We start from the raw sequence: 25,481 nt of genomic DNA on the forward strand, positions 1-25,481 counted from the left end.
TGGTGAAGTTCACTGTGTAAACTTTCTAGTTAGAATAAATTAAGTTAGCGTGATCACCATATTTACAGAGTCACAAGTATATTCATTCCTTAGTTAACATAAGCACAAGTGCTATACTAAGTAACAAGTTCTACGCACTTTGCAAACATCATCTCATTTAATTCTCATAATAATCCTTGAGATTGTTATTCCCATTTCATAGATGGGAAATGAAGGCTCACAGAAGTTTCTAAACAAAGTCATACCAAAAACTAGAAAGACAATATTCAAACTCAGGACGATCTCCAAAATCTGTGATCAATGAATTAAATCATACTGTCACAAATACATTGCAATAATTGCTTTGACAGCTAGAATTTATATGCCAGAGATCAGAAATAGGCACATTCCAAACTCCTAATTCTGCTTTCTGTACAGGAAACGCTGTAGCTTTATCTTTATACCTATAAAATATTTAACTTCTATGTATATGCAAGGTATAGAGAACCATGTACTCAATTATATTTATTTATAAAAGTCAACTGGAAACATAAAATGTTTGTATACAACTTACCATTTAACATCAACAGATTATCAGTTCCTGGATGTGGATAGCTTAGTCGACCTTTAAAAAGACAGGAAAGGGAAGTTTTAAGATTATGGAGCTATTTGAAAGGCAAAAAAAAAAAAAAAAAAAAAAAAAAAAAGGGAAAATGAATAAGGAGGAAATTACTGAAGACAGTATATTTCTTAAAAAAAAGCTAATGTTTAAGCATATTAACCAAAATCATCTTTTGAGATTTGAAACCAAAACATAAAACAGTTAACCTTAGTTCCCAGATCATATGAGGACAATGTGATTTCAGAGCAATGCCTAGAGAATAAGGCCTATTTGTTTTTTGAAATGTAAGAACAATACAGGTATCCTAGTCCTTCACACTTAATATAGGATATAAAAATGTTTAAATATTTTCAAAACTGTTTACAATTCTCTTCACAGCTTTCTTTTTCAAAAAATAAAACCTGAAGTAATTTATTATATTCCTAACTAAAAAACCACCTAAATATTAAAATAAAAAATGAGTAGCAAAAACTCATCACAGCTTGCCATTTAATTCAACAGTTTTATATATAGCTGTATGTAAATAAGGAAGTTTGATAAAAACATCTTAAACATATTATTATAAATCATATTGCAAGTTTAACCTGCTCAAAGTTTACAACTGATACAATAAAAATATAAAAAATGAAAATACTAAGGTTTAAGAGCATAGTAGCCTCCTATTTCCTTTGAGTCATTCCTCATACGAGAGCTCTGCACTTGATACATGCGGAAAGGATGACAGGACCGTAGGCCACCGTGGCAAAGAAAAAAGGTACGCAGGGACACACTGTGGTTTATTCAGCATTTCTACATCGTAACACTTGTTTGACTAAATGCCAACATTAAGGATGATCGTTGTTTAGAGTCCATTAAAATACAGGACTTTCCTCTAATGCCTGAATCTCTGATGGACTATTAGAAAGGTTCATTAAAATCCACTGAGAAAGTTACTAGAATGAAATGTCTGTGCGATGGCACGTCAGCAGTTTTCAGTGCAGCCCCTTGGCAGATCCTGTGATGGTGCAGGATGCACAGCCGCCAGAAGAGTAACCCGGAACTCTCCGCATGAATCTGACATGATTAGTAAGGAGTATACTCCTTACTATAGATTAATCTATACTTAATGTATAGATTAATTGTGTCTAGCTTTACCACCTCAGCAAGCACCCTACACACTCTGAGGCCCTGTGTTACGCCCACACATCCCATACAAAACAGAGGCTTTTGTTTTAATTATGAAACTAAAGAACTTGATCACCTGCCAGTGGGGGAGATAATTCAATTTTAACATTAAAATATACATATTAGACATATAGTTACAGATATACACGTACACCTATGCATATACACACACTTCATCTGGGCTCTAATTTAACCATAGCAGATTCTGTTTTTAGGCTCAACAGGTGAAACAAATGTTACTGTCCTTCAAAAGACAATGCACTCTTATTTACTTCTGCATTTCACATGACACCAGCTACACTAATAAAGCAGCCATACTCTAAAAACACACAATAAGTCCACTGTTGTTAATATTTTAGTACGGAGTGAGAAATAAAGATAGTACGTACAAAAGGTACCGAATACAGAGTTAGAAAGCAGAACTTTCCTAAACTGGATTTCAATATCACGGAGCATTACTTTGCCTCAAGTATCGTAGCTTACTTTGGAAATATGCCTATTTCTAAACATCTTGTTGCACATGACCAAATTTAGAGAATAATTTAAGGCCATGAAAAAATGCTGTTATTTCTGACTTGAGATGAAAATCACAACCCCTACAAAAGTGGTAACCTGTACTGCTGTTCACTGTAACAAGCTCATTGTCTTGTATACCTACAAGTGTATAGGATGCAGAATATACAAATAAGAATGAGTCTCTGTTTATGATGTAGTATGAAAGACAGAAACAACTTCAATAAAGCCTGCCAAGTGTTAAAAGAATTATGTATAGCACGCTGTATGAAGAACACAAGGAATATTTAACCAAGGCCATAGATTCAGGGAAGACCTCCTACAACCAGGCACAAAGCTTTAAGCCTGGTTCCACTTCAAAAGACACTCAACTTTGAATCGCCACGTAATTATCTTGTAACAGGTTGATTGTTCGCTTTACTTATCCCAAGACACAAGTATATTTTCATTGCTAATAGTCTTTTGACTTCTTGGCTCTGAATGGACTTAAAAGGCACACCTTACACAAAAACTTCAAAAGATAGATACCTATTTGCAGAATGTATATTTGTATACATGTTCTAAAATACAGTACTCCAAACAGGAAAATCTCTCAATATAATTAGCCAAACACACCACAATGAAATAAACAAATCAGACTTCTTTTTTTTTTTTTTTTTTTTTTTTTATTTTTGGGACAGAGAGAGACATAGCATGAACGGGGGAGGGGCAGAGAGAGAGGGAGACACAGAATCGGAAATAGGCTCCAGGCTCTGAGCCATCAGCCCAGAGCCTGACGCGGGGCTCGAACTCACTGACCGCGAGATCGTGACCTGGCTGAAGTCGGACGCTTAACCGACTGCGCCACCCAGGCGCCCCTCAGACTTCTTTTTAAATTATCTGGTCCCTTTTCCTCAATCACAGCAAAATATCAATACATCTTTACAAGTTAAATTTATAGATAATTTACTTTTACCTGGGATACCATTAAAGTTACTTCCACTAAGAACATGACAATTTATAGTAATAGCTAAAATTTGACGGCTCGCTCCATGCCAGGAGCTTTTCTAAGTTCTTTTCGACCAATCGTTTAATCCTACGACGATGTGTGATTTAGGTACGACTATCTTCTCCTCTGAAGATAAAGACCCTGTGCAAGGTTAAAAAACTTGCTCAAGGTTACACCACTGGCAGATATGATCCTAGACAGCATGGCTCCATACTCTTAATCACTATCTTGTAATGACTTCCTAGTTGATAAAATATAGAGAAAGATAGGTATGGTTGGATATAGGACAAATTCCTATACTAAATCCATTACAAAATTCATGGGATGATTATGAAGTATGTATTAGGTAACTTATACGTTAACACAGAAAAAACACACATTGGTATAAAATCGGTTCCTCCCTATTGTGTAAAAAGCCCAGTGGCGCAGAGATTGCTAGCTGCACACTGACACCTATACCTGTCAATAATGGGAACCCCAAATCCTAGATAAGCACAGAAGTGCCCAGAGTTACTCCCTTGTAGCTAACGTGTGCCCACGTGAGTAAGATCCGGCCAATGGGATGCAAAACAAAATTGTTATGTGCAGTTTCTGGGAAGTATCCTGGAAGGGAAGATCTTCTCTTTCCTTTACCTTCTTCCTGCTTGCTGGGATGCAGATGTGATGGCTAAACTGAATCAGCCATATTAGCTTGAGGCCGAAGCGGGGTGGTAAGGACAGCAGAACAAAAAGACAGGCGCCTAGATCCATGAACAACACTACCCTACTTCTAGGTGTGGTATTCTTTTGGAAGAGGAAAATACTTCTGTCTTGTTTAAGCTGCTCTGTGTTTTCTGTTGTCCCAGAAGAACCTAACCTTACAAATAAAGCCCTCTAGTACAAATTTGTGCAAACTGAATTTTAGGGAACCAGGTTATAATTTATTATTGTGAAAATATGATAAAGCATAATAATTTCATTATAGTTTTAATATGTCTACAATTAATGGGTATCTACTGCCTCTTGGCACTTCTTTTACATTAAGATACTATGAAATTTAAAATAAATAACTTTCAAAAATATGTATTTATTCTTAGCTATCAGTGAATAATTAAGAGGACCTACAGTATCTTTAAAATTATCTTACTAGTCTATTGTCATTTTAATTATCTGTATAACACGTATAAACAAGGCAATACATGTTGGCCATTTTAGATGTATATTCAAGCAGCCAAAACACAGAAGTATGACAACTGCCTACAATTCATCACATATAGGCAAATCACTAATTACTAAAATTTGAAACAATGCTGTATTTAAAGACATGCAGTAAAACTAAGCCAGCATTAAAAACGATTTCATGTACATTTAAGTTCTTTCACCAAACTACCTACTTAGTCTCAATAAAATGCACTTAAAAATAGAGATGATAGAAAATGACATGTCACTTCTCAGATTTAACCATACTTTTAAAACTACAGAAATGTGAATTAGAAAGGATAAAATGCAGCAGTTTCCCAACATCTCTTAATGTCTGTGTTGCCTTAAGCTGAAAGTCCCAAAATAACCTCTAGCAACCCATTTGCTGAAGCATCGTATTTCCCTTCCCAGATACCACACTCGCTTGGTTTCCTCTCACTAGCTATTCCTTAAATACTCTCTGCTGTGTCTTCCTCCTCAGCTTTGCAAAATGCTGAAGCCCCAGTGTTCAGTCCTGGGACTTCTCTTTCCACGAGGCCTCCCTAGGTGATACCATCTACCACCCAAGCTCCATGCATCATCTCTGAGCAGATGACTCCCACGTTTGTATCTCTAACCGCAACCTCTATACCTCAACCCCATACTTCCCAGATTAGCACAGAGCACCGTCTTCCTTCCATATGGATGCTCATCCCCAAACCCTGGGTTGCCTCCACACCTCACTGTGTGTCATCTGTGTACAAATCTGCCAACAAATCCTCACTGCTCGATTTATAAACACAGACCTAGATCTGATTTTGCTCTTCACGGGCTCCTTCTTGGTTTCCCCGGCCCAAGCCATCTCCATCTCTTCACACACTACTAGAATAACCTGACAGTCTAGTCTCCATTCGGCAGCCCGAGAGATCCTTTTCAAGCCTCAATCAGCTCAGGTTTCTCTATTACTCAAAACCCTCCCAGGCTTAGAATAAATACCTGGCCTCTCATCCCCTACCATTCTAACCACGTTGGCCTCTTTGCTGTTCCTCAAACATGCCAGGCATACTGCCGTTTCAGGATCTGTAGATTTCCTCTTCTATTTAAAATGCATTTGTCCAGATATGACCAAAGCCTATACCTCTCACTTCACTCAGGTGTTTAAACGATGCCATCAGAGACCATCCTAAAATAGCAGTTTCTTTCTCTATCCCCTTGATACTGTATTTTTTTTCTTCATAGCATTGACTCTTATTATCTCCACCCTTCATTAAAACAGAAGATCATGAGGGCAGGAGTCTTGTCTTTTTTATTCTCTACTGTATCTCTACCATCTAAAACAGAGCCTAGTAGAGGTGCCTGGGTGGCTAGTTGGTTAAGTGTCTGACTTCGGCTCAGGTCATGATCTTGTGGTTTGTGAGTTCAAGCCCTTGTTGGGCTCTGTGTTGACAGCTCAGAGCCTGGAGCCTGCTTCGGATTCTGTGTCTCCCTCTCTCTCTGCCCCTCCCCTGCTTGTTCTCTCTCTCTCTCTCTCTCGTTAAAAATAAACATTAAAAATTAAATAAATGAATAAATAAAACAGAGCCTAGTACATAACAGGCCCTTAAGTATTAGCTAAATCGATGAACGAAATTATCTCATTCTATTATATGACCCATGAGCTTAATGGAAAGCATAGTACTAAACACGTATTTGTAGGTGGGCCATTCTCTCAGTAAACGTAAAAATTGCAGAGTAAGTTTTTATCAGTTCATTTCTACACCTCTTAAAATGGTGAGAGGGAGGGAGACAAGTCTTGCTTTTTTTGCTCTCTGTCAAGATGAATTTTTTCCTTTCTCCACAAATATTCTTTTTTTTTTTAAAGAATACATCCAAAATATGATCTCCAAAGCCCCAATATTCACAGTTGATGATGCCAACCCATTCCTCATTAGTGATGATTAAAATTACTAAAGAACAATGTTACACATTCTGCCAACTACTTTCAACAGAAAAAAAAAATTTTAACCACATATTAGAATCATAAGGAGATTGGGTTACAATTATTATTAAACCAAATACTAAGAGAGGCAGTATGCTAAGATGGTTAAAAACACAAACTCCAGAGTTCTACCACTTCCTAGCATTGCCACTTGGACAATTATTGTTAGTAAGCCACAACAGTCACCCGAATGGAAGATAAAATATCTACATCTTAGGTGTGAGAATCATGTTTAAGTTAATACATGTAAAGTCCTCAGAGCAGTGTTTGACATGCATCAAGTGCTTAATGCATGATATGTACCATACATTTTATATTGTGTGTGTGTGTTTCTTATACACACGAACATATTGTACAAATGAAAAGATTCTTCTTATATGCTTTAAATACAAAGCATTGCTCCCACTGGTTTGGTAGACTCTCCTCATATTTTATCATTGTCTATGCTTTACCTTTATTTCCAAATCTAATTAGAAAAAAAAAAAAATGGTTCGTAGGAAGTCTGGTAAAATCCACTTAGAATGTGGTCATTACCAACCTTGAATAACTCCAATCTCTGCTCAGATCCAAGGGGCAGGACAGTCATTCCTGACCTCACTCCCAAATCTCAATGCAAGCCTCATAAAAGCCTAAGAATAAGATCATACAAATGCAGAAAAGACCCTTAGATCCAAAGTACCAGATCCCAAGAGAGCAACAGAATCATTCCTTAATAAAAACCATCGATCTGAGTTTCCACGAAAATTAATCTAGTTAACTCACTCTTAAAGCAGGGCCCCATCATAAATTTTCTTCACTGAATAATGATTTACAACTTTTAAAACTTTTATATAATTAATATTAGAAAATAAACTAAGAAACATCATGGAATATAGAATATCAAAAAGTTTGTTTCAAGTAAAGTATAACCACAAAAAGAAAGACAACAGCAACAGAGGCTAAACTTAAGTCATTAATCATCATAATGTGTCATCATAAAGTTATTCCAATAAAACTGGTACTAATTAAGATCCATTAAATTAACATTAAAATCAGGTTGGACTAATGGTTGCAAAACTTTAACCTATAATAGTTGTATAAATGAAAGTAATATTAAGAATAACAAATGGGCAATCAAGCATTGCCAGCAGCAGTGTTAAATGGCATAAAACCTAAAATTAAGTCAGCAATATATACCTAGAATCTCAAAAATATATATATTAAGCCTATTCTATGGAAATAAACACAAAAAGCTCACTGATTTTCATTTAAGAATTTGAAATACCTAAATTTCCAACTGTAGGGAAATGGTTATGTAAACTATTTTATATGCATGTAAGTAATTTTTAAAAGTTTTAAGTAGATATTGACAAAAAATATGACTCCTTGTAGAAAAATGTTCAATCGTTCAACCAATAATTTATTGAGCCCTTTCTATTTGTTTGGAACTATAATAAATGTTGACTCAAGACAGAGCGAAAACAGAGGTGCTCACTGCTCCCATGACACAGTGTCGTGTGAAAGATACATTAAAAAAGAAAACAAGCTACTGAATCAAAAATAAATGAGCAAGGCACTCCATTTAAAAGGAATAGAATTCTTTAACAATCTTTAATAAAGTAAGCTACTACTGACTAAGCATGTGGGGGGGCTTCACCAAAAAGATAAATAGACTAGGGATTACAGAGACTTCCAACCGAACATGGACGACTGAATGCCTGTGTCCATCTTTGCTGCTTTCTGAAACCCCTAAAAATGGCGTCATGGAAGTTTTAAAGAGGCATAACCCCATCAGGACAAATAAAATGAGACAGGATCACAGAAGAACTATGTCACCAAAATTTTGGAAGCTGTGAACAGGAATGGTTGAGTGGTTAACTGCCTGTGTAGACCAGAAATCACTGAAATCTCTGACACCTATACTGGTGCGTGCCTGGGAAGACTATCCAGAAACAAGCCATTTACCACAATAGACACCTGGAGAGCTTCCAGAATAAGAAGCTCTAGTTATCACTACAAGTAGATGTGGGGTGGAACTCAACACGGGAAAGTCGAGGACTGCTTTTTAGTTTTTAAAAGAATCAGAGAGACACACAGCCCTCTCTCTGGCTTTTCTAAGAAGGCGAGAAGTCAGGCCTCTAGCTCCCAGACAGAAGAATGGACGACATACATCCGGTGTTCATTTCCCAGACTGAAAGAAAAGACCTAGAAACAGACATTGTGGGAGTTCCACCTGGTTGGCTTATAGCAATGCTCACTGGTTTGTCAATCCCAACTACATACACAGAGCTTCCAATCACCATTTTTGTGTCTCATCTTTTTTAAATTCTTTTTTTTTATTTTTTTTTCAACGTTTTTTATTTATTTTTGGGACAGAGAGAGACAGAGCATGAACGGGGAAGGGGCAGAGAGAGAGGGAGACACACAGAATTGGAAACAGGCTCCAGGCTCCGAGCCATCAGCCCAGAGCCTGACGCGGGGCTCGAACTCACAGACCGTGAGATCGTGACCTGGCTGAAGTCGGACGCTTAACCGACTGCGCCACCCAGGCGCCCCTGTGTCTCATCTTTAAAAATGAACAGACATCAAAGGTCTGTAAGATATGTGATAAACACCTCCAGCATGAATGAAAGAACAAAACCAAACAAACAGAAAAGAGGAACGTAGAAGTATAAACATTGCAAGGAAATGGAAAAATAATCCACAAACACTACAATATAGTGTTTAAAGATAAGCACACCAGAAAAACAGTATCAAGGAAGAAAAGGAAAGTTCAATGACTTTTTTAAAGAGGGTCCTAAAAGTTCTTCAGAGAAAATTTTTGAAATAGAAAAATCAATAAAAGGGTTGAAGAGTAACAACTGAGGGAATGTTTCCCAAAGTAAAACAAAAGATAAAGCAATGGAAAACAGGCAAGTAGATGAGTATAGGAGGTTAACTATTTGAAGAACAGGATTTCCAGAAAGAAAAATATTAAAAATAGAAGGGAAGAAATGATCAAAATGCCAAAAATGTCCAAGAATTGAAAGAAATGCATCTTCAAATTAAAAAGGCCCAATGGATGTGCAGTGAAGGAAATAAACAAAGAAATGGAAGGAAGGAAAAAAGGAAGGAAGGAAGGAAGGAAGGAAGGAAGGAAGGAAGGAAGGAAGGAAGGAAGGAAGGGAAAGACAGGGCTCCCCCATGCATACACATAAGAAGATCCATATTTCATTATTATGAAATTTCAGAACCGCAGGCACGAAAATATCCTAAAAGCTTCCAGAAAGAAAGACAAAAATTTTAAAAACACAAAACAAGGCAATCGATCATACAAATTAACAGGTATCATGATGGTAATACACTTATGGTAACCTTGAGAGGTAAAAGACAATGAAGCATGCTTTCAGTGTTCGCAATTACAAACATGTAATTCCACACCAGCCTATCATCTTACATAGTAGAATAAACACGTTTTCATACGTATGAGATCTAAAATGTATGTCCCACCTGAAGGAAGGTACTATAAAACAGGCCCAATAAAACAAAGGTATAGACCACTAAGAAAAGGGTATAGAGATCAGGACAAGGATCCCACAGGAAAAGGAACTCTCAGCATTCTAGAAGTCCCACAGTGACAGTTATGAAAGGCTGCAGAAGGATGCCTTCAACAGCAGGAAAAAAAAAAAAAAAAATCAATCTGAGATTATTTGATGTTTTTAGAGGTATTGAAGGAAGCTTCAGGGTTCTATTGATAAATTTTGGGATGAATCAGTGACAAGTACTTAGATAACAAAGCAATCAAACCAAAAGAGACAATGATTAATTCTAAGAAAAAGAAGAAAAAAGTTACATTACAGTAAAAAACAGATGAGGTTCACCCATGAGTATCTGCATTTTCATGGCAAAACACCTCTTGATTTAATGTTTATTTATTTTTGAGAGACAGAGAGAGACAGCATGAGCGGGGGAGGGGCAGAGAGAGAGAGGGAGACATAGAACATGAAGCAGGCTCCAAGCTGTCAGCATAGAGCCCAACGCGGGGCTACAACTCGCGAGCCGTGAGATCACGACCTGAGCCGAAGTTGGGTGCTTAACCAACTGAGCAACCCAGGCGCCCCAATACACTTCCTGATTTAAACAAAAATGATCCTATAATCATTTGGAGAGGACAGAGCAGGGTAAGTGTTGGGGGATGGGCAAGTCAAAGTTCACAGTCAACAGATAATACCAAAAATGTAGGAAATTTAGAAGCCTCAGCATATTATTAACAAACGATTACATGAAGAATCCATTAAAAAAAAACATTGAAAGTTAGCTACCTACCTCTAAGGAATGGGGATCTGAAGCAAAGAGAAAAGAATGAGAGAAGACTTCTATCTTTTGTTATAGAAGCCTTATGGCACTATTTGACTTTTTAACTCGGGTACATATCAAACCAGGTTTGAGGGAAGATAAAAGATTTGACTATTGCAAATATTTTAAGCTTATATGTAGTAGACAAAGATTAGAAAAAATTATACACCAACATATCAAGCATGGTTGGTTATTTTAGTTTGTGGAAATAACTGATGATTGAAAAATTCTTCCAGATTTCCCAAATTTTCTTTAATGAACACATACTATTTTTTTTGTAATAAGAAAATAAACATTTAAAAAAGGATAAAGTCCTATACTCTACAGGGAAATCCTTCATTAGAGATTCTCCGATACCCTTCAAATACTAAAAGCAACTAAAATTCATAGGCCTAATTATCCCAAGTACCCATTTTTACCGTGAAAAATTCTATATGAAAAATGTTGTATTTCTTGACTTTCAACCTAAAAATAAGAGTTATAAGGCCATAATTAAAGTCTTAATGAAGATTTGTGGTGAAAACAGGCTTTTAGTAAACCCATATAAGCTCTGAATAAATAAATGTGATTTTAAGAAAATTCACTGTGGTTTCTGAATGGTTTTAGTTTTTAAAGAAGAAAAACTGCATATTGTTGTAATTCAAATTGCTTAAACAGCCAAAACTGCCTGAAGAAATAACAATTTGTTTTCAAATTTAATAATATTGTTGCTAATTACTTATTGTTGCAACTACCTGAAAAGAAATATAAATAAATAAAACTTAAAAAATCTCTATTCATGATACTATACTTCATGTAAATCTTCTAAAACAAGAACTTTTACAACCACATTTTCACAACTTCCTCTTTAATCTGCAGACATTCTCACAGAAAACAAAAGTTAAAATCTTGAAAATTGTACTTTTCTTGAGATGAATTCAATTCTGAGTAGTTTGAAGGGTAAAGTATTAAGGTATGAGGCATATTACAAGGATCAACAGCGAGCATCTCTTAACGTCAAAATAATGAAATGTGCACGGCTTCGATATAAATATGATTTTTTTCAAAGTTAATGATTTTTTTTCTTATTTATCAAGGCCTGTGGTCTGTAGGAAAAAATAAAAACAAATGAAATCCAGGGGAAAGTATGCACAAATTTCACTCCTTTTTAAAAAGAAATATTTTTGGGATGCTGGGGTGGCTCACTCGGTTGAGTGTCTGACTCCTGGGTTCGAGCCCTGCATCGGGCTTTGCGCTGACAGCGTGGAGCCTGCTTGGGATCCTCTCTCTCCTTCCCTCTCTGCCCCTCCCCACTTGTGTGTCCTCTCTTTCTCTCAAAACAAATAAACATTAAAGAAAAAAAAAATGAAACATTTTCTTTAAAGATTGAAAGCATATATACAGCAATCCCTCCTTGATGATCTTTTTTTTGAAGACATGTTATTATACATGATTTGCACTTTCTGGAACTCCTGAAAAGTTTACTCCAGGAAACACAAGTGGGCCGAAAACAAGTAAAATCTGTTCTGAAGGATGCCTTCCACTCTCTGCCAGAGAAATCAGTGAAGGCAGTGTACCAGGAGCTTAAGAGAATCAACAGAACTGCTCGGGCATATAGATGATTGGTATTAGTTTTACTCTGCACTTTGCTGTGTTTTAATAATGTCATTAAAATGTTTACAACTTCCAATAGATCTCTTTCATCTTGTTCCCCTGTTTCAGAGTGTCTCCAAGTGTGCTCTCTGCACAGGCCACAGGGCACAATCTCTGGGACTGGGCTCCTGAAACCCGCCTGATACACATGCTCTCAGAGTTTGAGAATCTCTGTCCAGCTCAACACTTCTTAGGTTCAAAAATGTAAATTCTCATACCAGAGACTTTCGGAAATTTATACAAGGTATTTTCTGACTTAGTACTACAAATTTACATTACAGCCAGCTGAAGAGAACCAGAGGGAAAAGAAGAGTAGAAGAAAAGAGGCAAGAATTGATTCGGTACTACCACAACCATTTAGCACCTTACACAGAAGCAATTCCTTATCTTCTCAGTGAAACAGCACAGATTCTACTTCAGGAGTCTTGGAAAATAGGAGCTTAGCAGTCAAGTGATAAAAATGATGCTAGACGCGAAAATACATAGTAAATAAAGTTCTGAAGGCATCCACTTTTAAACATGTGTTGCCATAAAATCCTACTCTAAATCCTTTTTCCTGATTCCTTTAAGTTGTTTAGGGAACACTGGTAAAGTCATTGTGAATTGCTAAAGCGGATACTTCCAAGAACTGTAATATTAAACTGCACTGCTATCCACAGTTTTTGAATCATTTTTTTTTTTTTTAGCTGAAATTAATTTTTTCTTTTTTCCTCTTATCCTTTTGGGGAGGGGGATGAGCAAATTTTGGTAAAAATGCTTACACAGTAAGACATTTTTGCAGATTGCTGAGGGCAGGGAGGATAGAGAGCTTAACAATAATCACCATCTTGTTCTTTTGTTTAAAGCAGAATGAACTGACCCACACATACATAGCAAGATCACAGATTATTTAATATAGGTATGCAAAAACAAAACTGCAAAATTGCAAAACTGCAGTTGGCAAAGCATGATTTGCTTTAAGCATTAAAAGAATCTGTATTTGTTCTTCCTTTGAAAAGAAAAATATTTGCCAAGAATGAAGACGGTCATCAGAAAATGAGATGTTAATGGCAAGAAACCAATGCAGAATAAATAAAAACAGATCAGTGTCACGAATACTAAGGAAAGCATAAAACGGTGTGTTAGTGCTCACGATCTGGAGAAGACAGCACCTGCTCCCTAGGGCTGAGCAGTTATATCCAGTTACAGCCAGTCAGCATCAGGTAGCCTAAATGAGCTATGCCAGGACTGTCTGCTTTCAGTTCCTCAAATGTGACAAGCTCTTCCATACATCCCGGCCCCTCTGTCTAGCTGACACTTGCCGCCAGTGGTTTTTCATCTTTGTGCTGTTCAAGCTTAAGGTCTTAGCTTTCTTCACTCCACAGATGAATTAAGTATCTCTCTCCCTTTACTTATGACCTACCCAAGCACCTTATCATCTCCCTCCATGGCACTTCAAACACTCTGGTTATAGATTATGTGTATATAAACATCATATTAATATATCACACGTATGTATGTACATTATACGTATAAGGTCTCTTCTTTCTAGCAGGCTGTAAATCCCTTAAGAACAGAGACTGTATCTGTTTTACACAATTACAGCCAAGGTCTTGGACACTGCCTGGTAGAAAAGTAGGCACACTCTATGGACTAACGTGCATCCAGAACTCCATCTTTGTTTGCCGTCACTTCACATCTGCAGAGCCCCCATGAGACAAGACCCTTCCTACCTGCTATGCTAACCCACAGAACCTTAACAGTAAATAATAAAGGTTCCCCTACTGACCTGTAAAAACCACCGGAGAGTGGGAAAATGGAAACAAGCTGTAGAGTGAAGTATTCTGGACTTCACTGGGGATGGGAGGTGTTAGTACAACCAGTCAGTTCTCAGACCAGTAACCTGCCAGACTTCCTTTGGATTCCAGAGAGCTGCTTGACTGTTTCTCTTCTACTGACATTAACTCTTACCTTGAGTAGTTTCTCTTTTCCTTTAGAAAAGTAAAACCGAATGCCAATTTATAGTTTCTGCCTTTATCTCTGTGGAAGTCAGCCTCCGTGACACCCTCCACTTATGCTTGCCTCCTAGTATTCACATCTCTTGAGTAGTGGCCCCCGCCCCCCCCACCCCCACCCCCAGTTGAGTAGCGCTGACCTATGTCACTGGTAGGATGCCACGGAAGTGACGGTGTAAGACTTCTGAAGTTAGGTCATAGAAGACCCTGGAACATTAACCTCAAGTCTGGATCTTTGCTCAGGGCGGGGATGGGGAGGGGGGCATCCAGAAAATATACTGTGAGGACACCCCATGGAAAGCTCAACATGGTGAGTAACTGAGTTCTCCTACCAATGGCCTGTGCTAACTTGACAGCCACATGAGTGAGTCACCTTGGAAAAGGAACATCCGGCCCCAGTCACGCCTTCACATGACTGCTACCTCATGAAATCCTCAGCCAGAACCAAGCAGCTAAACCGCTTCTGAATTCTAACCTACAGAAATTGTGGAGCCGATAAATGTTTATTGTTGTTTTAAGCTGCTAAACTTAGGAGTAATTTGTTATACAGCAATACATAACAGTAAAATCTCTTATCACTTAAGTTCATGTGAAAAATTTTCTAGAAGCTTTCATCATTAATAGAAAGGTAAACAAGAAATTCATTAAAAAATTTACACTGCAACTCCCTTTCCATTAGATCCCATAAGGAAGGCAAAGCACATGGCTGACCTTTGAAAACATTTAAAAAGGATAAAGTAAGATTAATTCTATTTTTTGAAAAAAAAAAAAAAAAAAAGACTGTATTAAACAGTGGACAGAGTTTTCTGAAAGGAATGAAAAGATGAGATGGAAGAGACGGGACACAGGCTGCAGTGCTGCCCTGAAGACAAGGACTGGACAAACGGGGGAAGTCCACAGACTGGTTTCTTCTGTTCTGTCACAACCTTGCTTTAGCAGATTTTACCGAGGTCCCGCCCAGAGAAAACATGCAATGATCAGAGTACCAGGAGGAAGATACATGACAGGATGTCCCAGAAGGCAGTGAAGTCTGTACTAGTAAGACAAGAAGAGTCTTTCAGTAGTAGCTGTGGTGCATCAGGACCATTTTAATAGCCATTTGATGGCAGTATGCACAAGTACCGGTCTTCTTTCTTTCTCTATAGAGGTATCTCTCGATGTTTTTCTTTATTTATTTTTTTCTTTTCTTTCCTACCATAATAAATGTAGGATACAAAACACTCCCAATTAGAGAGTTGTGAGGTGCCTGGGTGGCTCAGTTAGTTACACCTCTGACTCTTGATTTCAGCTCAGGTCATGATCTCATGGTTGGTGGGACTGACCTCCACGTCAGGCTCTTGGGAGCCTGCTTGGGATTCTCTCTCTCTCCCTGTCTTTCTGCCTCTCCCCTGCTCACTCTCTCTCTTGAAATAAATAAATAAACATTAAAAAAAAAAAAAAAAAAAAGGAACAGAGATTTGTTACCATAATTGCTAAAGGTGGTACTGAGCACATTTTCCCCTTCCCATTCTAACGAAAGAATTTTGCCTTCACTTGAGATTTGTTTTTTAATTATTAAATTCCTCTTGGTCTTATGCTGCTTCCATTTTCTTTTTCAAAGTCTTCTCCAGTTTTATTATAAAATAGACTTTAGAAAAAAAGAAAACTTGAAATGAGAATGGTTTCTCTTAACATCTTTAAAAGGCCTTTTTAAAGACGACTGGGAGAAACGACAATGAAAACCTTTTCATTATTTGCTGCTAACAGCTGATGATGACTTTATCTTACATTAGAATTTCTAAGAGTTTTCTTTCTACATAAACCAAAGAAATAAAGAGAGGGAACTTCTTCGTAATCATAAACTACTGGATTCTATTATCAAACAGTGGATAGAAGACAGATGCCACTGGAACTGTCACCATAACAGTGAAAGAGAAAAAGACCCCATATACAGATACTCGAAAAATTAGACTGGGTTTTGGTTAGAAGCAGCTCCCTCCACCCAACCCTCCCACCCCCACCCCCTGCCAAAAAAACCCCAAAAATTCCAAAGTATAATAATCTTTATTAGTTTCTGAGGAGGAGAATTACCATCCCCACACATTGCTAACAATCACTAATGATGATCCCTTGAACTTCTTAAGCCCCTTAAAAATAAGGGAATTAGACAAGAAACTAACAAAATCCAGAAACAGAACAAACCGTTTGGATAACTGACCAGTATTGCCAACACAGCCTCAAGCCACCACCTTGCTGCCGACACTGAAGTGCTACAGTTTTGGGCTAAAATCTTATAAGGGAATTCTTATTTGGCTTTATAGAATTAAAAATATGGACAAATTACCAAGTAACACATGGTTTTGATTCAGACAGCCAGAACTAACCAGTTAAGCTGCTCCTGAATCCCGACCCGTAGAACTCTGTGAGGTAATATTTATTGTTGTTTAAGCTGCTAAATTGTGGAATAATTTATTGTGCAGCAATAAATAACATATCTCTTATCACTCAAGTGCACACAGTTTGCTAGATGTTCACTGTTACTACTGAAAGGCAGGAGATATATTGTACAAAGAAATGTAAAATAACAACAAGTAATGTACAAACAAATAAAAACAAGTATGTTAATGGAATATCTTCAGATATAGTTAACAGTAAGGCTGATACTGTGGGATCAGTGGGGCTGACTCTTTTTCCTAATTCGCCCCAACTTGTATGAAACCTCAGAGAAGCTCCCATAAAATATCCCCTTTCAAAATCCTATGATGGTAGAAGAAAAATGGGGAAAGGACAATTTTAGGTTGGCATCACTGTGAACTGTAAATACAAATATTCCAAGGCATTTTTTTTATTTCTGAATTTGACAGAATTTTGGAAAAGTTACTTCATAATTTTTTTTTCAAGTGTGTGGGCTGAAGCTAATAAGGTGCATGCAGATTTATTTATGTATTTATTCTTCATTCATTTTCATTTGTGTTTAAAGTAGGCTCCACACCCAGCGTGGCGCCCAATGCAGGGCTTGAACTCACGACCCTGAGATCAAGACCTGAACTGAGATCAAGAGTCCGACACTTAACCCAGTGACCTACCCAAGTGCCCCTGAACTAAACAATTTTAGACCCTTTCTTCAACCTCTGGTAAACTGCAAGATATCTCTAAACAGTGGCTTTTTGTTCAATAACAAGAGACACAGGTTTACATTTCTCTCTGCATAAATCAGCAGGTATCTATATAAGCTACAAAGGAAAAAGGATGACATTTCACAAAGGTTTTTATTAACAAACGTAGTACAATTTTATAGATAACATAAGTGCTACTTAGTGCTCATTTTCCTACATAAAATGGTGAGACAAAGCGGTGGGTGATACAAGAAAAAAAAAGCCACCTACCCTTAAGAGGATCATGCTCTGCTCTCATAATATCAATAAGGGAATTTTCCAAAGAGTGCATATTCAAACTGTCATACATTCTACTTCGATCCTAGAAGAAGAGAAAGAAATAGACTCAATATGATCTATACAAGTTTTCAAAAACTGATGATAAATATACCATACCATCTAAACCTTCTTACATAAAAGAGGACATCTGATTAATATATTACTTATCAGTCTGCATCCCAAGACAGTATCAGTAGCTAAAGATCTCATGAGCTATAATATCTCTTGTATTGGAGAGAATGCTACAGTTAAGATCTCCAAAATCACATACCAAAAATAATCTTATTTCACTGGCAGCATTAATACAGTAAAATAATTGCTACTGTTATCACTCTCAACTTAAAAAGATTTGTGAAATGTTATACACGTAGGAAGCAGTTTGTTATTTAACTTCTATACTTTTCTCATATATCCAGGAAGACACTGGCACTTGAAAAATAAATATTTTGGGGGAAAGGAATTAATCCCATAATGGCACCACACTTTAAATATCTATCAAACGGGGTACACATTATTTGACTTGGTCAGAATTTCACAATAATAAATGCATAAACATCTCATACCATAAAAATCAAAAGAATGAAACTATTAATATCAGAACAAAGACTAACACCTAGAATACTTATATTCAAATCTTGCTCTCTGAAGTTCTCACATGTTGGTCTCTGCATTTCTAAATCCGCTTTCCCACCAAACCCTGCAAAAAAGGCAGGGGGTGGAGGGAGGAAAGGGATGACAATATTCCCACCTTCCAAGTTTCCTGCCTCATCAAGTCCCAGAACGAAGTCTTTTGTGTAGCTGGGAGTCTTGTTTGCTAAATGTTAAATCTCTCAACTTGCTTACTAGAAGGAATCTGATTCTTTAATGCTTAATGAATTTATACTGTTCTTCTGCCTAACACACCCTCAATGTACTTGAACAAATACACACAGGGAACTACCACAGCAAGCTCTGGCCCATGCCCAAGTCACCAAAAACAAACAAACAAACAAACAAACAAATAAAAATTTCAGTGGTGACCCCCACCCATTTAAGTGTGTGTAGGTGTTTGTACAAGTGTCTGTATATGAAGGAGAGTCAGGGCGGGCCATTTTTAACTCTCCAAAAAAAAAAAAAAAAAGACTAACACAGAAAAAGGGAAGAATCAGAAAAGTAGGGGAAAAACTCTTTGCAGAAATTAGAATTAGGCATTTTTTAACCTGCATGAGCTCCAAGAAGGACCATGAAATCTCTGAGATTATGTACAATATCCTGTATGGGTGTACACACATTTTTTTTCCTGAAGAAAAGGGTTAGGACTTTCATCAGTTTTCCAAAGGAGTCCACAATCTAGGGATGATTTAGAGACAGTCTTTTGGAAAGCTGAAGACAAACCTAAGAAGCTTTCGTGAAAATATGTTGATTTATTTACTCCACTTGAGGTTTAAATTAGGGTTGTGAACTTTTTAAAACTAGGGGGCCAGAATCAGTATTATAGACTAAACAAGTTGCTGTTGAGGAATTTAGAAGTGTGCAAAGTAGTACTAAAGACACAATGCTAGGCCAGAGCTCTTACTCCAGCATGACCACAATACAGCTACATTGGTACTCCCTGTCTTTTACTTACTTAATTTTTTTTATTAAAAAAATTTGTTTTAACGTTTATTTATTTTTGAGACAGAGAGAGACAGAGCATGAGCAGGGGAGGGGCAGAGACAGAGGGAGACACAGAATCCAAAGCAGGCTCCAGGCTCTGAGCTGTCAGCACAGAGCCCGACGCGGGGCTCGAACTCACGGACCGCGAGATTGTGACCTGAGCCGAAGTCGGACGCTTAACCCACTGAGCCACCCAGGTGCCCCTACTTACTTTATTTTACATCATTAACATGACTTTGGTGAAGGAGGCACAGATAATCACTGAACTACAACAGCGCTTCTCACACATGAGCATGCTTCACAATCATCTGGGACCCAGGCTGCTGGGACTCTGCTGAGACAGAGTCTGAAATTCAATAGGTTTAGAGAGGCCCCTAAGAATGTGTATTTACAGTAAGTTCTCAGGTGATACTTAGACTGCTAGTCCACAAACCATACTTAAAGAAGTGCTAGACTTCTTGATCTTATAGTTTACTAAACCTCTTTAGGCACTGCTCTATCTTCGAGAAAAGAAAAAAATTATTTCAGAGTAGACAATGCCTAAAGTCCACCTTAATAATAGAAAAGCCATAGCAAAGCAAATAGACCTATTAGAAAAGCAAAAGACTCAAAGTACTATGTAATAAATGAAATAAATAAAACTAGTATAGAGAAGAACATGGCCCTTGGACAAAAATTACATACAATTTTACTAATCTCTCCAAATATTTCCATCTTCTGTGCTTCCATTTTACTTTATGCATAATTAATTTGTTGATTTTCCTGCCTCACCCACTAAACTAAGCTAATTAGGGGTAAGGACCTTCTAATTATGAAATATAGCTGGCTCTCAAATATTTTTGAATGAATAGTACCCTAACTCTACTAAAAAAAAACTTGGCAAATTTAAGTTGAGCTCTGTGAGGGCAAAGACTACATACAGGACCATAAATCCCCCAGGAATAAGGACTCAAATGGTAACTAAGACAAGACGTATTAAAATGTATTTAAAATAGAATTAACAGAATTAAAAAATGTAAACTATCATGATAAAAACTGTTCACATAATTAAGCAAAGAAACCTCATTAGGTATGCTGTATTGTACAGGTTCTAAGATGTATTATAAATACTTTATATTCTATTTGCCTTAAATTCTTACAAAGAAAATACGTTATGGTTTAAGGCTATCTTCTCAGGCTGATGTTTTCTTTAACAGAATCAGACTACGCCCCATCCTTAACAGACCTATGAACTTGATGGTGACTCTCACCACCACCCAAATGACTTTTGCTTTTTGGTTTTTAGTCACACTCTAACTCCATTCAAGGAGTTTGAGTTTGATCCTGCTTTAGAGCAAAATTTAGAGTAAAATCATTGAAGTAACTCCATATGTACTCTCAATGGGCCAGGGGCAATTACTTAAGGTAAGAAGGGAAATCGCTATTCAATAAATATCAGCAATCACTAGATAGTCAACCGACAACGGTTATTCAAAAAAGCGGCACGTATTAATAGCTTTAGCTTTAATGCCTACGTTGAACTGAAATAGGGTAATGCCCACATATCAGGTCCCTATTTTCCCTTGCATTTCAAGTCTTTCATAATGAAACAAACTCCTCCTTTAGTAAAGAAAAGAATAAAGTCATTATACAAATATTAGCCAACTTATACTTTGGTAAGCATCTGCTGCATCCCACATGATTTTTAAAGCATTGAACACAAAATAACCTTGACCAGGCAAAGAGCTCCTGACACCTCAAAATCACTTTCTAGACTTAATGAAACCTGTAGGCTCATGTCTAAAAAAATACAGGTAATTCCATTAAATAATGTATGGGTATTAAAATATAACTTCTGGAAAAAACAACAGAAACAAATCTGACTATAAAACAGATATGCATTTTTCTAAAATAAGGATATTAGAAAAATTTGTGTTCACAAAAACTGCCATTGATTTAAAAACTAAATGAAAATCCCGAAACCATTTTAAGGAAAACATAAACACACCAAAGCTGATTAGCTTACATATGGAAAATCATAGCAATGTAACTTAACCTACGTTTATTACTACATGACTATTTGAAAACAGCCAAGAAGTTTCACAAAAGTAAGAATCACTATGAGGAATCTACCTTAAATATGAAAATTATCTGGCAAAGAATCGATTTAAATGGGTTTTCATAAACTGAGATTACAGAATCCCACAACAGTGAACAGGCAAAGCTCAGAAAACAACGGAAAACTATAATCTCTTATATTCTAATATTTTGTTATTTTCTTGAACCCAGACTTTTGGCATAAAGACTTACAGAAACAACCATACGGTCCTAGAAAGACTGCAGGACACAGAAAGACCAAAGTAATCTAATCTCAAATCCTCATCTTAAATAGGATAATCTAAAAAAAAAAAAGATTATAAATGCTGAAAAATAACTAAAGAGGTCAAGAATATTAAAACTAGTACAACAGAAAGAACTTAAACTTAATTAAAAGGGAACGTTTCAATGGGATGTTACATTTTTACTTTGAAATATGCAAAACCCTGCTCATTTCAGAAGACATGGTCAAGTAGAACATTTTCCTCTTGAAAATGAAATATTCTCCCAAAGAATAAGGAGATGGATTATGGAAAAACCCTCTATTGTCATGTTTAAAGATATACCAGATGCTTTAACATATATCCTTCTGGCTAAGTAGAGAGATCCACTTTTGTTGCATTTTTGTGTTTGGTTTTCCAATTTTTGCTTTAAAATAAAACAGCAAAGTTGTTATTAATACTGTCCTCCATTTCAAGCAAACACTGATTTTACACTCCTGATGACGCAGTGCTACTGCACTGTGGTGAATGAGCAGCAGACGACATGCTACTGTCTCCCTCCACAATGTAGCATCAGGCTCCTACTCTCTCCTATCAGTCTCTAGTTGTTCTACACAGACACCCCTTCTTCATCCAACTGGGCTTCCACCTTCTCAAAGGCAAAGAACAGAACTTCTCCCCATATAGCTCAAGGATAATTAAAACACTACCTCATACATAATGAACATAACAGTTTTTGAACTTCCTTTATGAATCTGAACCTTGACTAAGTGGCATGACAGGGACTGAAAAAAAAATTTTTTTTTTTAAATTTTTTTAAAGGCCCCAACGGCCAAAGGTATACTAGTATCCACAAGGGTTAAATGAAAAGGCTAGTAGAAAATATCCGGTATAAGAATGTATCAAGTACAGGGGCCCCTGGGTGACTCAGCTGGTTGAGTGTCTGACTCTTGACTTTAGCTCAGGTCAATGGTCTCAAGGCTTGTGTGTTTGAGCCCCGCCTAGGACTCTGCATTGACAGTGCAGAGCCTGCTTAAGATTCTCTCTCTCTGCCCTCCCCAGCTCGTGGGTGTGCACAGTCTGTCACTCTCTCAAAATAAACAAATTAAAAAAAAAAAAATGTATCAAGTGCAATTAGAGAAGTGAATGCAGGATACAAAACTTAAAAAGCATCCATTACCTAAGCAGGTTACAAGAGACCCATTCTCTCTCATTTTCAGTGTTTACAGTTTGATGACTACCACCAGTGTCCTTAAATGAGGTTCATCACCTTTAAGAACCAAAATTTAAGGAATGCTTTATTAAATGAATGAAAAATTGGACTTGCTCTGCTACTATTTATTGTTTTTGTGCAAAGTGAATAAAGATACCAAATAATATACTTTTCTGAGAGACCTCCAAATTATCATCTATCATGTTGTCATAACAGTTTGGATATTAAAGATTGGTGCAAAGCATCTTCAATGAATTTAAGGTAGTTTACGTGACACACTCAAGAACTTCCATAGGAACAAAAATACAGAACTAAATATATTCATAATCCCTTAGCTAGAGGACAGACATACCATCTCATAGGCTTTACGGCTATGTTACACCTTTAAAGGTACCACGTTGCTAATTATTTAGAGAGAACTAATGTGCCATATATAAACCTTTAAGTAATAATCTCAGCTACAAGTATATTTACTTTTTGCTTTAAAAAATTCAAGTATTAATGAATAAATAAACTGAAATCTCAGTATCTAACTGAAAATTCAATTTTAAGGTAATTAAAAATCACACATCTAAGTATAATTTCTTGCAAGGTTAACTAGTTAATAGCACTTTAAAGAAATTAAAATACCTATATTAATTTTATTAAAAACAATTTTTTTTTAACATTTATTTATTTTTGAGACAGAGAGAGACAGAGCATGAGCAGGGGAGGGGCAGAGAGAGAGGGAGACACAGAATTTGAAACAGGACCAGGCTCTGAGCTGTCAGCACAGACCCCGACGCGGGGCTCGAACTCACGGACTGTGAGATCATGACCTGAGCCGAAGTCCGACTGAGCCACCCAGGCGCCCCACCCACATTAATTTTAAAGTCAGAAATGTGCATAAAACTTTACCCTTGTTTTTAAAAGTTCTAAATTTGAAGATTTTTCCATAAGGACATAATTACTTAAAATAAGAGAATGCCAACCAACCCTAAAAATGCTATATATAACTGAAATAAAACCAATTTTCAGAATGATTTCTTTCCCATTTACTGAATGTTAATTACATGTCCAGTTCTTGGTATAGGTAAGGCCTCAAGTATCCAGGTAGAAAAATTAAGACTCTGGTTTTACAATTCAGTATATTTTATAGGCCTACTCGATTTGAGACTAAAAGAAATAAAAAGTTAAATGTTTTAAAATAATGTATTTGTTAACTGAGGTTTATTAGTATTAAAATGTTGTACGTGGTGGGAAAAAAGTCAGAATGAAAATATTTCCCCAGATATTTAAGTGCTTAAGAATTTTCTGTAATTTTAACTTTGCCAATAGTGAGGAACTCCCCAATGGTTTAAGATACCAATTGGAAGTTTACAGCTGTTGCTGTACTTTTAAGAACCTCAACTTCAAATACCTCAACCTTTTATGGAAAGATAGAAACAGAGAACAAATTTTATATAGTTAAGTACCTTAGGGTGCTCAAAAGAGAGAACAACATTGCTTTTCAGCCTATTTGGGAGGCCATACAGTACACCTGGACTGCCTCAGTCCAATTCCCACCCCTTCTCCCCAATAAACTAAGACCCTTGTATTCTAAAAATAAAGTGTGTGTGTGTGTGTGTGGGGGGGGGAGGTGGATAAGGAGGAAAAGAAATGGCCAAAATAGATCAGAGAAAGTATAAGAGCTGGCTAAAAAGTCCTTCCATGATCTAGTTCAAGGTTCTCCTTTTATAGATCAGGAAACTATGACCCAAAGAGATGAAAGCGCATCAACAGTATGCTCCGATGTCATAAAGACTGAGAAAGATGAAGGACGTTCAGGTTTTAGGCCTCCTTTCTTTCTAGTTCACTTCACTTTCCACCATCTTTTTCTTCACCACTCTTCAGCTTCCATCACATCACACCTCGCTTCAAGGGTCCACAGGGAATGCTAGTATCTCAGCAGTTTACCAAAAGAAAAAAACATTAAGCACCTAAATCTTTTTTGGTAAAATGAATTTATGTGAAATGCTCGGTTATAACATGGGTAAGAACAGAGCGGCTCTGACTGAAGTCTAAGTGGGAGCACTGGAGGCTCCCAGAGCAGCCAAGGAAGGGCACCTCTGTAGGGCCCAGTTTGAAAACTTCCCTTTTTTCATCATCACTTCTATCCACTCTAGCACGTCACCCACTGACAGCATCTCAATAACCTCATTTCTCAACAGGTGCCCCGCCCCCGGGGGTCCCTTTATGACAGCTAATCTGTCTGCTTTCTTCTCCATAGTTAATATCCCCCGTCTATGGATCCTCGTGCTGCTTCCTACACCTGCTCTTCAAATAATTATGTCTCTTCTTCTCTAAAAACACGTCCCTTGCCACCTTCAAAATGATTACCATAATTTTCCTCTTCAAACATACCATCTCCTAGGCATTTACGTATTCAATTTGAACAACATAAAAGGGCTACCATAAAAATGTCACTAATATGGCCTAACTGAGCCAGAGTGGAGAAGAGGGTAGAAACAGATGGATAGCTAACTTACATTGTTAACAAAACAATAAATTATAAATTATAAATTATAAATTATGTGAGATAACCACTTATTTCTAAGTGGAG

The 25,481-nt window shown here is 36.9% G+C and overlaps 1 protein-coding gene across 11 annotated transcripts in view; it reads right to left on the reverse strand.

The window, feature by feature from the left end:
• CPEB2 (cytoplasmic polyadenylation element binding protein 2) overlaps window positions 1-25,481 on the reverse strand; it is a 73,175-nt gene that overhangs the window by 40,706 nt on the left and 6,988 nt on the right. For all 11 annotated transcript variants that reach the window (XR_009259715.1, XM_058723069.1, XM_058723070.1 and 8 more), the window contains 2 exons: window positions 17,708-17,798; window positions 554-604 (listed from right to left, as the gene is read on the reverse strand). Coding sequence is in view for 10 of the 11 variants with exons in the window: in XM_058723069.1 (XP_058579052.1) it covers window positions 554-604; window positions 17,708-17,798 (142 nt within the window). In the remaining variant the exon portion in view is untranslated. The remainder of the gene's footprint in view (window positions 1-553; window positions 605-17,707; window positions 17,799-25,481) is intronic.

This window comes from Neofelis nebulosa, chromosome 3 (assembly GCF_028018385.1).
Source record: "Neofelis nebulosa isolate mNeoNeb1 chromosome 3, mNeoNeb1.pri, whole genome shotgun sequence".
NCBI lineage: Eukaryota > Metazoa > Chordata > Mammalia > Carnivora > Felidae > Neofelis > Neofelis nebulosa.